The sequence below is a fragment of the Ictalurus furcatus genome, chromosome 23 (genome assembly GCF_023375685.1).
Source record: "Ictalurus furcatus strain D&B chromosome 23, Billie_1.0, whole genome shotgun sequence".
NCBI lineage: Eukaryota > Metazoa > Chordata > Actinopteri > Siluriformes > Ictaluridae > Ictalurus > Ictalurus furcatus.
Genome location: NC_071277.1, coordinates 4582501 through 4598315, shown reverse-complemented (window position 1 = coordinate 4598315; position 15815 = coordinate 4582501). Strand labels below are relative to the sequence as shown.

Genomic DNA, 15815 nt, shown 5'->3' with positions numbered 1-15815 from the left:
TCACCATTTTCACAAGTAAACCATTTCAAAAGAAGCAGGATGAAAAACGATGGGGGAAATGTAGATTTGTTGAACATACCTCTGAGTCAGTGAGTATCGTTGCTGACAATTGACGCCACCCATGATACACTGAGAAAAGTGTACTTCACAGATGACTGAAGAATTCAAAATGAAGAACTCAAAAATGCCTCGTCATATTTATTCCAATAACTTCAACAACTTTACGATACACGGTTTAAATACTATATAGAAAGTGAGGGAAAAGAAAACAGCAGACACACAGGATAAATACTAAACTATCATTTAAAAGAGTACTCAATCGCTTAATGCTAAATGCTCAGTGTATTACTTAATGCTAAGGCCTACTGAATAGTGGTATCGATGGTTATAATTGATCATTCGTGTCTTCAGTGGACTTATGTGCGTCAGTGTTTAAACGAGTGCACGCTTCCTGCTCCTGATGATCACCGTAAAGCATTGCACAAAAATGCAGGCAAGTTATATAGAGTATTTACACAGAAGCATTATATTATATATATTTAAAAAAAAAAAAAAAAGAAAAGCACTTCTCCAACAAAGATTTTTTAAAATAATGAACAGTGTAAATAGATATAATAGAAGAAACAGCAGTCCGTAGATGTGTACAGTGAGAAGAAATAATTATTTGGACAATTTTATATATATACTTCTTGTGTATATATCTTATATATATATATATATATATATATATATATATATATATATATATTGAATTTGTACGTATAAATATGAACAAAAGTGTGTATGTGTATGTATTCAAAACCATAATCAAGAATATAAACAAATGATATATGTTCAAATATATACAGTACTGTGCAAAAGTCATATAAAGATGATGTATAGCAAAGATGCCTTCAAACGTGATGAAAATAAGGGCCTTAATTGCTGCGAGTCTCAGTTTTAACTCATTCTTTTTTATTTGTTGCTTGTGACCTAGTAATTCTATTTTTTTAAAAATGTTGTAAAGTATTTGGGCTGAATTCTAACATCACTTTTTTTTTTTTTTTTTTTTTTTTACTCCCCTGAAAAATATATTATCGTCTAATTAATAAAAGTCTCAAACGGGAAGCAATGTTTAATATCTTCAGAAATATTATTCCCAGCCACATGGAATTTAGCAGACATAAACTTTTTTCTACCTATCTAAATGCTAAGAACTTACTACAGAATGGCATTTATTTTCTTTGTCAAAACGTGAAAACGTGCACAATTTTCAAACATGAGGGATATTAGGGGCTTATAGACCCCACTTTAATAGACACAAATGCTAAAAGTCATGGTTTGTGCTTAAACTGCTAAATATTTCATTGAATTTGGATTTGAACTTGATTTGGTTTTTGACGTGCCCGGACGGTGATGTTGACTGACTAGTCGAATCATGAAAGTTTGTGTGAAATATGTCTAACGTGTGATCATGTTACGTTCCAATTTGCAAATCTGACACATGCAAGCAACAACCCTATCTGAAATGACTCTTATTATTTCTTAATGTAGATATCTCGAAGCTGTAATTCTCAACAATGGCGTTGTAACAAAGAGTTAATGTTTGTTAGTATTAATTTGTGGGGTTTAAATACGTTTTCTCTATCAGTTTCAAATTCTCAACGTATCTTTGTTTACGCTTAAGAATACATACTTTTCCGTTCATGTTTATACGTACAAATTCGAAAGACATGCAAATTTGAAGCTCATTTACGCACTGGAAGAATGCTAAATGCTCAATATATTACTTGACACTAAGACCTACTAAATAGTATATTTTATGGTTAATCGCTAACATTTTTTATGAATAGCCCTTAATGTAACGTGCTACGAGTAAATGTTTACTATAAGACACATCTGACATTTCAAGCTCTACACCACCATCAGCATGTCGAGTGTGACTTCCTGACCCCAAGAGCTCGCATCAGAGGAGCCCAGTGGGATTTATGTAATTTTGCGGTGGTGATGGACCGGAAATCGTCAGGTCCATCACTCTCGTCTGCCTCTGTCGTGATTTCCATCTTCTGTATGATGAGTTTCAACAACATGTCTTGTTTCTCCAGTGCTGAATAAATCTGCTTCAGCCTTCAGACCCAAAAAAACATCAGCGCATTAATGAGAATGGATTTTACTTCATCGTTTATGACAGGTAAGCTGGCATCATTATTAACTAATGCAGTGTGTTCTTATGGACTGCAAAATAGTAATACATACTGTAGAGGGGTGGAGTTAATAAGTCAATAACAGAGTTAACACTGAGTGTAAAGGGGATGTGTGAAGAAGGGGTTAGAATCAATAGTGGGAGTGGTTGGTTAAATGAGGGACGGGATTGGGAAAAAAGTGAGATTGGGATGAATAAAGAGGGATAGGATGTGTGAGTGAGGAGATTGGGATGAGTGAAGAGGGATAGGATGTGTGAGTGAGGAGATTGGGATGAGTGAAGAGGGATAGGATGTGTGAGTTAGGAGACTGGGATGAGTGAAGAGGGATAGGATGTGTGAGTGAGGAGATTGGGATGAGTGAAGAGGGATAGGATGTGTGAGTTAGGAGATTGGGATGAATAAAGAGGGATAGGATGTGTGAGTGAGGAGATTGGGATGAATAAAGAGGGATAGGATGTGTGAGTGAGGAGATTGGGATGAGTGAAGAGGGATAGGATGTGTGAGTGAGGAGATTGGGATGAGTGAAGAGGGATAGGATGTGTGAGTGAGGAGATTGGGATGAGTGAAGAGGGATAGGATGTGTGAGTGAGGAGATTGGGATGAGTGAAGAGGGATAGGATGTGTGAGTGAGGAGATTGGGATGAGTGAAGAGGGATAGGATGTGTGAGTTAGGAGATTGGGATGAATAAAGAGGGATAGGATGTGTGAATGAGGAGATTGGGATGAATAAAGAGGGATAGGATGTTTGAGTGAGGAGATTGGGATGAGTGAAGAGGGATAGGATGTGTGAGTGAGGAGATTGGGATGAGTGAAGAGGGATAGGATGTGTGAGTGAGGAGATTGGGATGAGTGAAGAGGGATAGGATGTGTGAGTGAGGAGATTGGGATGAGTGAAGAGGGATAGGATGTGTGAGTGAGGAGACTGGGATGAGTGAAGAGGGATAGGATGTGTGAGTGAGGAGATTGGGATGAGTGAAGAGGGATAGGATGTGTGAGTGAGGAGATTGGGATGAGTGAAGAGGGATAGGATGTGTGAGTGAGGAGATTGGGATGAGTGAAGAGGGATAGGATGTGTGAGTGAGGAGATTGGGATGAGTGAAGAGGGATAGGATGTGTGAGTTAGGAGATTGGGATGAATAAAGAGGGATAGGATGTGTGAGTGAGGAGATTGGGATGAATAAAGAGGGATAGGATGTGTGAGTGAGGAGATTGGGATGAGTGAAGAGGGATAGGATGTGTGAGTGAGGAGATTGGGATGAGTGAAGAGGGATAGGATGTGTGAGTGAGGAGATTGGGATGAGTGAAGAGGGATAGGATGTGTGAGTGAGGAGATTGGGATGAGTGAAGAGGGATAGGATGTGTGAGTGAGGAGATTGGGATGAGTGAAGAGGGATAGGATGTGTGAGTTAGGAGATTGGGATGAATAAAGAGGGATAGGATGTGTGAATGAGGAGATTGGGATGAATAAAGAGGGATAGGATGTTTGAGTGAGGAGATTGGGATGAGTGAAGAGGGATAGGATGTGTGAGTGAGGAGATTGGGATGAGTGAAGAGGGATAGGATGTGTGAGTGAGGAGATTGGGATGAGTGAAGAGGGATAGGATGTGTGAGTTAGGAGATTGGGATGAATAAAGAGGGATAGGATGTGTGAGTGAGGAGATTGGGATGAATAAAGAGGGATAGGATGTGTGAGTGAGGAGATTGGGATGAGTGAAGAGGGATAGGATGTGTGAGTGAGGAGATTGGGATGAGTGAAGAGGGATAGGATGTGTGAGTGAGGAGATTGGGATGAGTGAAGAGGGATAGGATGTGTGAGTGAGGAGATTGGGATGAGTGAAGAGGGATAGGATGTGTGAGTGAGGAGATTGGGATGAGTGAAGAGGGATAGGATGTGTGAGTTAGGAGATTGGGATGAATAAAGAGGGATAGGATGTGTGAATGAGGAGATTGGGATGAATAAAGAGGGATAGGATGTTTGAGTGAGGAGATTGGGATGAGTGAAGAGGGATAGGATGTGTGAGTGAGGAGATTGGGATGAGTGAAGAGGGATAGGATGTGTGAGTGAGGAGATTGGGATGAGTGAAGAGGGATAGGATGTGTGAGTTAGGAGATTGGGATGAATAAAGAGGGATAGGATGTGTGAATGAGGAGATTGGGATGAATAAAGAGGGATAGGATGTTTGAGTGAGGAGATTGGGATGAGTGAAGAGGGATAGGATGTGTGAGTGAGGAGATTGGGATGAGTGAAGAGGGATAGGATGTGTGAGTTAGGAGATTGGGATGAATAAAGAGGGATAGGATGTGTGAATGAGGAGATTGGGATGAATAAAGAGGGATAGGATGTTTGAGTGAGGAGATTGGGATGAGTGAAGAGGGATAGGATGTGTGAGTGAGGAGATTGGGATGAGTGAAGAGGGATAGGATGTGTGAGTGAGGAGATTGGGATGAGTGAAGAGGGATAGGATGTGTGAGTGAGGAGACTGGGATGAGTGAAGAGGGATAGGATGTGTGATTGAGGAGATTGGGATGAATAAAGAGGGATAGGATGTGTGAGGGAGGGGACTGAGAAGAATGGGAATTGGAATGAGTGAAGATGAATGGGGTGTGTGTGAAAGGGGATTGGGATAAATGTAGGATTGGGATAAGTGAAGAGATATAGGGTGTGTAAGGGAGTGTACTGGGATGAGTAAAGAGGGTTGGGGTGTGTGAGGGAGGGGAATGGATAAAGGAGGGAGTGGACTGAGATGAGTGAAGTGAGATGGGAAGAGTAATGAATGGAATTAGTATGAGTAGGGAGGAGATTAGGATAAATGAAGAGGGATATGATGAATGGGGAAGTGGACTGGGATGAGTGAATGAGGGGGTTGGGATAAACAAGGGAGGGATGGGATTCACATGAATTGGGGAGAGGCTTTAGATTAATAGATGACAGGATTAGGATCTAAGGATAAAGAGGCTGCAAGTAAGGCTAGTCATTTAGGGAAAAAAGGAGGCTGTAATCTTAGACAGAGATGGAGAGAGTATCTGTGATCCCTCTCAGAGAGACTGAGTGAAGGCGAGACGTGTTAGCTGACTGGCTATATTTGGGGTGCGGGGGAAATTTTGTGCATTTCGTTTGTCACCAAATTGCCCTTCAAAATAAAATGAGAAAGATTGGGTCTTACTCAGCAGCTATAAGCTTCAAAAAGATAAAAGGAGTCTCACCTGTGTTTCTGCTTCATCACTTCTGTCTCCAGTGGACTTGAGTGTGTCACCTGAGTGTTTAAACGAGTGCGCAGTTCACCTTCTGGACTAACGTTCCCAAAGATCTGCTCCATCATTCCCTGCACATAAAGCATTCCATGAGAATTTAGTAGAAACGTAGACAAGCTATGTAGCTATTTACATAAGAGCACTATACACATATATGGGTAAAAAAATTCATTCTTTTTATTCACTATGCAAAAATGTCACGCACTATAACATGCTGTATACTGTAGTTGTCACCCATTTTAGGTACACTTATTTGGTAATATGTGCAAAAATAAAAGGAGTTATTTAATTTGATAACAATTTATCTGCTAATGCTTGTAATGTGCAAATTTGGATTAATATCCCCAAAGAAATGCAGCATTTTTAAACAATATAGTGGACATCTTGGATTATAATGTTCTCATCATTAACAAATATATATTCCATAGATTCATTTGCACTTTTATTAGAACTTTTTTTTATATACTAGCACAGTAATACAGAGATTTTTCTTTTATTCCTGCAAACACCTCAACAAATAAACAGCATATATAAATAAAATAAAACTAAAACTACATAACCTATATAAAAAATTTTTTTAAAATTATATATATATATATATATATAAAGAGAGAGAGAGAGAGAGAGAGAGAGAGAGAGAGTTTGACCCACATATGATATACTGTGCTTTCTGATGTATAAGGCATTTTTTCCTGTCTGACTGCTACTGTACATGTCCATTTGTTGATGAGTTAGTGTGAGGTGTGCTACTCCAGCAGTTAGGGCAGCACTGAAAAGCCACACTACACAACTGTTCGCTTGGTGCGAATATGAATGACGTAAATGACATACATGATGAAGTTACTGACCTGAAATTTGGCACACTTCCTATTTGGGTGGATAGTGATACTACTTTTGTCCACTCTCTTCATAAACCAATATGGCAGTTTCTCTTCCAGAGTAGTATGAAGATTAATCTGTGTAAGAATGAATGACACATTTACTGAACTGAAAAGTCCTAGCATATAACCATATATGGTTGCAAATGGTTTTAATTCATCAATCTGTTCAATTAATTTTTGCAACACCTGCATGGCGATCCTCTTCAGTGCTGCGTTCCTTTGAACCTCGGCGATGTCCCCGACTGCCAAACCAATCTGAGCAAATTAAAACAAATAATTAAGACTTTTTTTTGGTACTATGCTGCAATTTGCATTTGGGCATTTTCCCTAACCCTAACCCTAACCCGAAAATGTCCACAACAAAGCAGCAATTCATATTAAAGTATTTTCTGATGGATGCAATAATATTATAAACTCGGTCCAAGAGTGATGCTATGGCTCAAGGTGGGAATGCCCATTGGATGAGACACCAGTCCATTGCGGTGCACCACGCACACACATACACTGACACACTCATTCACACCTTTTTGTAATTTTGCATAACAACTCCACCTATTGGCATGCTTTTTGAGAGGTGGGAGGAAGGAGTAGAACCCCAGAGGAACCCCCCTGAACACGGGGAGAACATGTACAGAAACTCCACATAATCAGAACCCCAGGTTCGGACCCACGGACCCCTTTAGACTCAAAAATCAAAATTTGAGTTGTTATCCTATTCTGTGACTATGGTTTAACATCATTCTTACCATTTCCATCAGTAGTAAAAAAAACAACACAAAAACAACAACATGGGCCTTTCTGCTGTGTTCACTATACTAAATTGAGCAAACGCGCAAGCAAAAATTGTCCAACAATTTATCATTCATTTCATTCTTTGGCAGTTTTATAATATCATTCTTGTATTAACAGGGCACTATAACTTGTTAAGTTTCCCAGCATGATCACTAACACTAAAAGAATCCAACGTACACAATTTGACTGATACACAACTTATACACTAAAGAGTCATAACGTTAAAACCACTGGCAGGTGAAGTGAATAACAGTGATTATCTAATTACAATGGCACCTGTCAAGGGAGGGGATATATTAGGCAGCAAGTGAACCGTCAGTTCTCAAAGTTGATGTGTTGGAAACAGGAAAAATGGGCAAGCGTAAGGATCTGAGTGACTTTATGCAGTGGTTAGTACCTACCAAAAGTGGTCCAAGGAAGGACAACCAGTGAACCAGTGACAGGTGGTTATTGATGCATGTGAGAAGTGAATCATAGCCAGCATTAACGTTTTCAGTAATTTGTGCTACAGCAGGGATCGGACCAGACGGGCTAGCCTTCGCTTCCCACCCACATCAGTGTGCCTTGGGCGCCCATGACCCTGTCGCCGAGTTACCAGTTGTCCTTCCTTGGACCACTTTTGGTAGGTACTAACCAGTGCATACCGGGACACCCCACAAGACCTGCTGTTTTGGAGATGCTCTGACCCAGTCGTCTAGCCATCACAATTTAGCCCTCGTCAAAGTCACTCAGATCCTTACGCTTGCCCATTTTTCCAACACATCAACTTCAAGAATTGACAGTTCACTTGCTGCCTGATATATCCCACCCCTTGAGAGGTGCCACTGTAACAAGATAATCAATGTTATTCATATCACCTATCAGTGGTTTTACCGTTGATGGCTGAATGGTGCATATTGAAAAGAAGAGGTCAAAAAAACCAACCCTTGAGGGATCTGATTCCATTTCACACAGAATGTCAAAATGAAGTGCATGCACCAATAAATTAGAATTTCATACCATCAGGTTCATGAGAAGGATTGGCATGATGAGGACGAAGAGCACAAACACATAGTAGGTGATTACAGGAAAAGCCAGAAATCCCTGATTGTATGCTTCCAGAAACGAGGTCTCATAATTCAGCTCTCCAACCATCATTACAAATGTCTGTGCCAATGATAGACCAATTGAGTTGAACTCGCCCTGATGAAAAACAAAACAAAACACAGCAATTCAAAATTCTCAGTCACTTTAACCGTCCTTTAGGTGGGGGTGGAAATTAGATCTAGAGAGAAATCCACTGACATAATGATATCATCTCTATTCCCTCTACAACATCTTGGTAGTAAAAATGCTTTTAACTACATGATTGTTCAAGTTCATTAGAGACACAGGTGAGTAGGTAAAATTTCATGTTAAAATGGCATAAAACAATATAAAATCATTCATGGAACAGATGGAATAAATATCAATTACAACATACTCGATGAAGCATCAGCGCATGGAAGGACAATCCAAATGCCATCAACAGGAAGATTAAAAGGACAAGGACACTTACGAGTGTCTTTACGATTTCTCCAAACATTACAACATAAATACCAAAGCGCTCAAACCTGTAAGGAAATAATAAAAAACACACACACACATTTTAACACACTGACACAAGAATACACTCTTCAGGCTGTAACAGGGTAAGAATTGCCCTTTTAAGTTAGTGTGAATGGCAAAATTATTGCTTCCAGGAAATATGGTGTCAATCCGACCTCCAACTAGGAAAAACCCAAAGAAAACTCAAAATTCCTAGTATTTGCTTTAGATCAACCAACATACAGATATGTTAGCTTGTTAAATTTATTCAGCTCACTGTTTTGAGGAGGTAAATATACAGGTGCATCTCAAAAAAATTGAATAACATGGAAAACTTAAATTATGGAAAATAATGAACTTTTCCTTGATATTAAAATTTTTTGAGATGGGCCTAAACATCGCTCATCACAGTTCGCTGGCCAGCTTGTTGGCGGTCGAAAATGCTGAGCGTAAGGTTAGTGTGAAAGGTGGGGTTATAGTGACGGGTGGGATTCAAAACATATACTTCACTCTCAACTGACAGAATTGTTGCTAGTTTCACATGACTATTTTACCTCTGGAAATAAAGAAGAAAGTTTATCCAGGCAAATAAAATTGCCAAAGCTCCAGCCTGCCAATGCAGATTCCCTTCCACGCCGAAGAACATTGGAGTAACGAAAGCAAGCGAGGAAATGACTGTTGTCCAATCCAATCCGTTTGAGATGTCCAAAATGTAACTCATTCGCTTTTGGGACAAATAGATATAATGGATAAATAAACTGATAGTGTATGTACACAGTATAAAGAAAATTCTGCACCGTTACTATATGGCTAGGAAACCAGGGAACACATTTCTCCCCCTCAGGATACACATATCTGCTTGCTAAACTAGCAGAGTATTTAATATTTTCGTTATTAATCACCTATGGCTATGGCTTACTATGCTTTTTAGGATATGAGAAATAAAATTTTCCTTGATCTTTCGACATATTGTACCATTCATATGGTCGTTGTACCGTTAAAACGTCCTGCAAGTTTTATAGCTTAATATGTCCTCCTCAGTACGAAAAGAGCATTTATTTAACCAAACTCCATAAACGGCTGGATGTGGTGGGATTTGTGACATCACACAGGCAAATACATTCGCCCCTACAGCAAGATATCGACACCTACTTTTACATCATTGCACCCTTGGCCCCGCCCACTGGCACTCAGTCGCTAAAAACAGTTCCGCACGTGTTATGGCAGGGGGTGTTGATAATCAATTCATAGGTATGGATGATAGCCAATCATAGCAGTGGGTGGTTACATTGAAGTCTTAAAGGTAAAGGATTCAAAAACCGATCATTTCAGTCAGCGGGTCAGAGACTGGGTGGAAAAATGTCATAAATTACTCGATTTTGTATGTTTTTTTGTGCAAAAACTCTACAAATGTTATAAATACACCCCAGGGAAGATCATTCTCAAAACAAAAAACGTCATGACCCGTTTAAAATAGATAATTCTTGCTAGTTGAAAAATCTCACTCATTTTAACAATTGCTTATTGTGATTTTGTGACTCTGTATGGTGAAACTTGCTTCTGTATTGTAGCTGTTAGTGGTTTTGATTTGTTAGCATTTAGCATGTTGCTTATTTCTTTATGGCTTTGCTGTCTGTTAAGTGTATTTTTTTTTTTTTTTTGCTGAAATATGTAAAACAGTTACATTACCTGTTGTGCTATTTGTATCACCTCTTTACAAATGCCATAAATGTTCATGATGAGGACCATCATCATGGACACTGAAATTAAAAAGTTTTGCTGAGATCCAAAAAGAAAGAGAGAGAGAGAGAGAGAGAGAGAGAGAGAGAGAGTTAGCTGTGTTATTTGTAGTATACAGTATAGTACACCATCACAAATAACTGCTTCTAAGGTTTCTCTACAACCATGAATTCTAGTTTTAGCAAATAATATTTCGAGCTATTCTAGCAAACACTAGAGTTTGGGACACAGACTTTATAGCTTAGCATACTTCGTGGAAAGATATGGGCTCCATGTTGAAGGTCGTGCCATTTGGTGTGCTGATTTGTGTAGGATTCAAGTTGATGACAAGATACGTGAGGGGCAAAAGGCCCAACAGATACACAGCCAGATTGAGTAAATGAGCTTTACTTCCATAGGCTTTCCTGTGAGGGAACATGTGATACAAACTATATAAAAGACACTAATAAAATTGTATTACACATATAGAGCACAGTGCCAATATGACATTTGGAATCACTGCAACCTGAAGACCCATAAGAAAAGCAATATGGTAGAAATATGTAGATAATGTCACTTAGTGACAGATAAAAAAATATTTGCAATATGGCCATCTTTTCCTGGAAGCTTCTTGCTGAGCTGGCACCAGTTCCAAATGATATGGAGCCAGGGTATGAACGTGGATAACGTATGATAATTATATCATGAATAACAGGACTGAAAGGTGCGCAGAGATGACCTCCACACACACACCATGGGGAGGGACAATGCTGCATCTAATGGCACACCATTCAAAAAGGCCTATGAATTAAAGATGCTGATTGTAGGGCACCCAGTCTGCCTAAAGGTCATGGTGAAGTCCACCACTCAGTGGGCCAGCCTCTGGTTCAAGACAAGGAAGCCCACCTGTGTCTTTCCTCCATTGCAAATGAACTGTTCATATACTCAATTATAAGTCATCCTGTACAGTCTCATAAGAGGGGACCTTAAGGGACACATCAGGCTCCAAGGTGACCATGGTGGGTGGAAGTGCCTTGCCTAATTTAGATAAGCTGTAATAATGCCATTAAACCCTAGGAACATGCCATTGATGGAGACTTGCCCCTGTCTTGCAGTCCTTGATGGACATCCCTCAATTCCTGTTGGTCTGTTCTGACCTTGCATTGGTGGCACACATCTCCTCTACCCTTGTGGCACAGCACCGCTCTGCCCTAAGGGAGGCATCCATGGTTACTACCTCTCTCCGGTGGGGCACCACTCCCTACTGAACTGAACTTGAGTTAGTATTGGTGTGCATCTCCAGAAAGCCAATGTTTGTACTCTTTCTGCTGAGACAAGGACATATTTATGTACTTGGCATTTGGTGTCCAGCTGTAGGCTGATAGACCACTCTTGCGACTGTAGCTCACAGGAGTAGTATTCTGTTTGCCACTGGCCAACAAGGCTGTTTGTATGCGTCTTGTAAACACTCCTGGTGCTAAAGAGAGACCAACGGGCAGAACTTTGAATTGGTATTGGAAGGCAAATCAAGGAAAGCAAAGGGAAGTGGTATCTCAATAGTTAAGACACTGGACTTCTGCTAGGACGGTCGTAAGTTCAAATCCCAGCAATACCAAGCTGCCACTGCTGGGCCCTTAACCCTCAACTGCTCAGTTGTATACTGTAAATGAGATAACTGTAAGTTGCTCTGGATAAGGGTGTCTGGTAAATATAAATAAATGATCTCTATTCTGGGTTGATGGGAACGTGAAAACAAATGTAGGACAGGTCCACACACACGAACCAGTCCTGTGGTTGTGCAGTTTGAACTGCATCTGATGAGGGACCTTAGGAAAAGGTTCAGTTGGGAAGAAAATGCTTCTGATCAAGGTCGGATAGAATTGGTTTTGAACTGTGGGGTCTACTTTTTTACCAAATCGGGAGCAGTAGAGGGAAACTGACTTGATCCTATGAAAAACGCTTCTACTGTAACATACCCGGAAACACACTCGCCAAGGTAGAAGGAATGAGAGGAGTGTATACCCAGTTTTGGAGGACAAATCTCCTATAGCTCTGACTAAGGTCAACTGAGCTAATTGGATAGATACATGTCACGTACATGTAGTCCAACATGCACACAGCTCAGAAGAAGAACGGAAAAGATGACCATATGACAGCAATACTTATTGCAAATACTACATCACACAGTAGGTCACTGCATGAAAGAAGCTATACTTGTTTGGTTTTTTTTGTTTTTTTACTGCCTCTAGAGGTTATGAGAGGTGAAATAGAACCAACTATGTGAAAAATCGTACAATAAGAATAATGTGTTTGGAAATTCATTGTAAAAACATATTCAGTAACTGTATTAAGCGTGTTAATTAAAGTCTAAGAAAGCTCAAGGAACAGTAGAAAAAAAGTAGCAAAAATTCTTTTGTAAAACATAAAAAAATGAATAAAAGTACTAGAATTCACACAATAAAACAAACTCAGCTTTTACAGGATTTATGTTATTAAGTGAGAGTAATTTAACAATATAAACCTGAAGAAAATTGAAATTAAATCAAGCTGTCAAAACTGTTTCAAATATAGTTCCTTATAGGAAAGGTACTGTGAATATTGTCATTTTGTAAGAATTCTAAAATAGATGCATCTTTTTATTTCTTGTCGAAAGGGTGTAATTTCTAGGCTGTTAGCGTACCATTTCATCTCTAAGTATTTCTGACACACAGGGTGTGTGAGCAGCTCAAGCCGGTTATACTGAACCATCGCCTGCACAAAAACACACACGAACACAACACATTAAAATGATAACCGTGATAATAAACACACTATTCTGTTTCAACTATACAACTCTCATTTATTCATCGTTATCATTTATTACCTTCATCACAAAATAAATGTGGTATAGACTATTATTGACTACCAAATTGCCTCTGGATGGAGCTCAAATCTTCTCTAATTCCAGACTGCTGGGACTACGGCTGCTCCTAAGGCCATACAGACTTCATATGAATCCATAATGAACTTTTTCACACTATCTGTTGTGACCCTGATGAGGATGGGTTCCCTTCTGAGTCGGGTTCCCCTCAAGGTTTCTTCCTCTTAAAGCATCTTAGGGAGTTTTTCCTCGCCACCGTCGCCACTCAGTGGCTCGCTCAGTTGGGATAAATTCACACCTTTAATATCTATATACCGTGTTGATATTTCTGTAAAGCTGCTTTGAGACCATGTCTATTGTAAAAAGCGCTATACAAATAAAATTGAATTGAATCGAATGGAAAATACCTTACACAAATTTTACACAAATATCACAATGGTTTTCCCATTCATCTTTAAGATTGTATGTATCATATTTACATGTAGTATATTCTCTGTGTAGCTGCTCTCTGTGTATCTGTACTTCATGCTGTTGAGATGTGTTTAAACAATCAGTTCATTAGTATTGCTCTTTTAAAAGTAGAAATCAGAGAACAGCTTCACAGAAATCCAGATAGACATCTAGATGATGAGCAAGCCAGAAGCCACAGTTGCCATCGGTGACAGTATTAACACACTGCTGGATGTTTTTTTACTCACATTCAGAGCTGCCAGGGGCTGAATATATAGCGATTTGTCCGTTCGAGAGGATTTCTGCACTTTTACTGGAGCCTGAAGATACTGGAAATTGTATGTGATCTGCAAAACGAAGGGATTTACATGTGAAACAGCTTATTATAATTGGCACTGTTGAAAATGAATCCATAAATAATATGAATTATAATGCGATGAATAGAATATATTAAAATACAAGTAATTTTAAGCGAAATAATGTTAATATTCAGATAATAATGAATCTGTTCAAAGGGCGCGTTGTGTTTAATATGACCGATATCGGCGGGTTTCTTTCATTGACTGAGCTCTGGAGTTTTGCTGTATATCTGAGCTTTCCACACATTGTAGGCTGCATACTATTAAGCATATAACTACAGTACTATACAGGAGTCAACATATCTATATGGACTTTATATATAAAACCCACATTTTCATTGATTGCACTTCTAATACGTACATGGTAGTCAGGGCTGTTTGGGTCATGCTCTGATTCAGTCATACACTGATCCAGAAGATGCTGCATGGTAGAATAGAAATGATAGTTTAATATTTCGAGAAACAAACTAAGTGCACTACTGCCAGCGTTTTTTACGTCATCGCTTATTGTATACATAACAGTCTTCTAGCTAGTTGACTAATTTGCAGTTGGCATATCTATGTAAATCAGTATATATCATATTTAGCTAGCATGTCTGATAGAGGACACAAAACATAGACTGAATATAGCCGTAAGGTCTCTGTTTCAAATAATCATCACAGCTACACCTGTGAAGCTCCCTTCACTCCAGCAGAGGTCAGAGTCGCCACACACACATATTCCACACACACACACACACACACACACACACACACACACACACACACACACACACACACAGCCTTTTCTTATGATTAACTGTGTTATTTAAAGTGCACCTATTATGGTTTTGAAACGTGCCTAATTTTGTTTTAAAGGTCTCATACAGTAGATTTACATGCATCCAAGGTCAAAAAACACTTTAATGTGCTCATAATTTAAACTGCAGCTTCACATTTTTTCCTCCCAGTATCAAAAACGACTTGTTAAATGATCCGTTCTAAAGGATTCGTTCTACAGGATTCCTCCTCTCAAACACGGTCTCAAATCTTTGGACCAGATTGTAAAATATTTACCAAAAAATGACTTTATATACGATAAATACTATATATATATATATATATATATATATATATATATATATATATATATATATATATATATATATACACTAAATATTAAATACTATATATATAAAATAAAAGTACACACCTTTGTTGATTCAGGTAGAAACTCGATTAAATCCAGCACAGGGCAGCGAGTGTAGCCCATTTTAAACTGACGGAGAGTCTCTGCTGACCTGCCATGAATCAATAATATTTTCAGCAAATTAGAAATTAAAAATTAAAACTCCTTCAAATCTGCAAGCCATTAACAAAATCCATAGTGGATGAGAGTCAAATGAAATTTGATCTTAAAGCTCATAAAAAAGAAAGAAGCGTCAAGTCAAAGAAGGTAAATACATCAAAACCACAGTATATAATATATACAGTAGTAGAGGCTGTATTCAGAGCCAGTGAATTAGGTCCAAATGTTACGACAGTATTAACTCTGGGAAAGTTACTCGTATTCGGACTCCGGTCGTGTACGCCGATCACATCATGCAAATGACCTGTGTGGAGTTCACGCCTCTGAGGTTACCAGGGTTTTTCAAAGGCAGCTAGACTCCAAGCACTTGCGTTGAAGGCCAAAAAATTCCGGGAAATAAAATGTATGGATTTTAGTGGACTATACTAATAATGAATAAACGGTGTCATATTTACGTATCTACTA

General features: G+C 39.0%; 1 protein-coding gene across 5 annotated transcripts in view; it reads right to left on the bottom strand.

Moving 5' to 3' along the window:
• Positions 1 to 789: 789 nt before the first annotated feature.
• Positions 790 to 15815, bottom strand: part of trpa1b (transient receptor potential cation channel, subfamily A, member 1b) — a 37167-nt gene continuing 22141 nt past the window's right edge. For 4 of the 5 annotated variants that reach the window (XM_053611837.1, XM_053611839.1, XM_053611838.1 and 1 more), the window contains 12 exons: positions 15255 to 15342; positions 14424 to 14483; positions 13952 to 14050; positions 13074 to 13144; positions 10665 to 10818; positions 10364 to 10453; positions 9229 to 9398; positions 8571 to 8700; positions 8108 to 8290; positions 6284 to 6571; positions 5388 to 5506; positions 790 to 2106 (listed from right to left, as the gene is read on the bottom strand). In XM_053611837.1, the coding sequence (XP_053467812.1) occupies positions 1905 to 2106; positions 5388 to 5506; positions 6284 to 6571; positions 8108 to 8290; positions 8571 to 8700; positions 9229 to 9398; positions 10364 to 10453; positions 10665 to 10818; positions 13074 to 13144; positions 13952 to 14050; positions 14424 to 14483; positions 15255 to 15342 (1654 nt within the window). In that variant the 3' untranslated portion in view covers positions 790 to 1904. The remainder of the gene's footprint in view (positions 2107 to 5387; positions 5507 to 6283; positions 6572 to 8107; positions 8291 to 8570; positions 8701 to 9228; positions 9399 to 10363; positions 10454 to 10664; positions 10819 to 13073; positions 13145 to 13951; positions 14051 to 14423; positions 14484 to 15254; positions 15343 to 15815) is intronic. The other variant, XM_053611840.1, reaches the window with a different exon arrangement.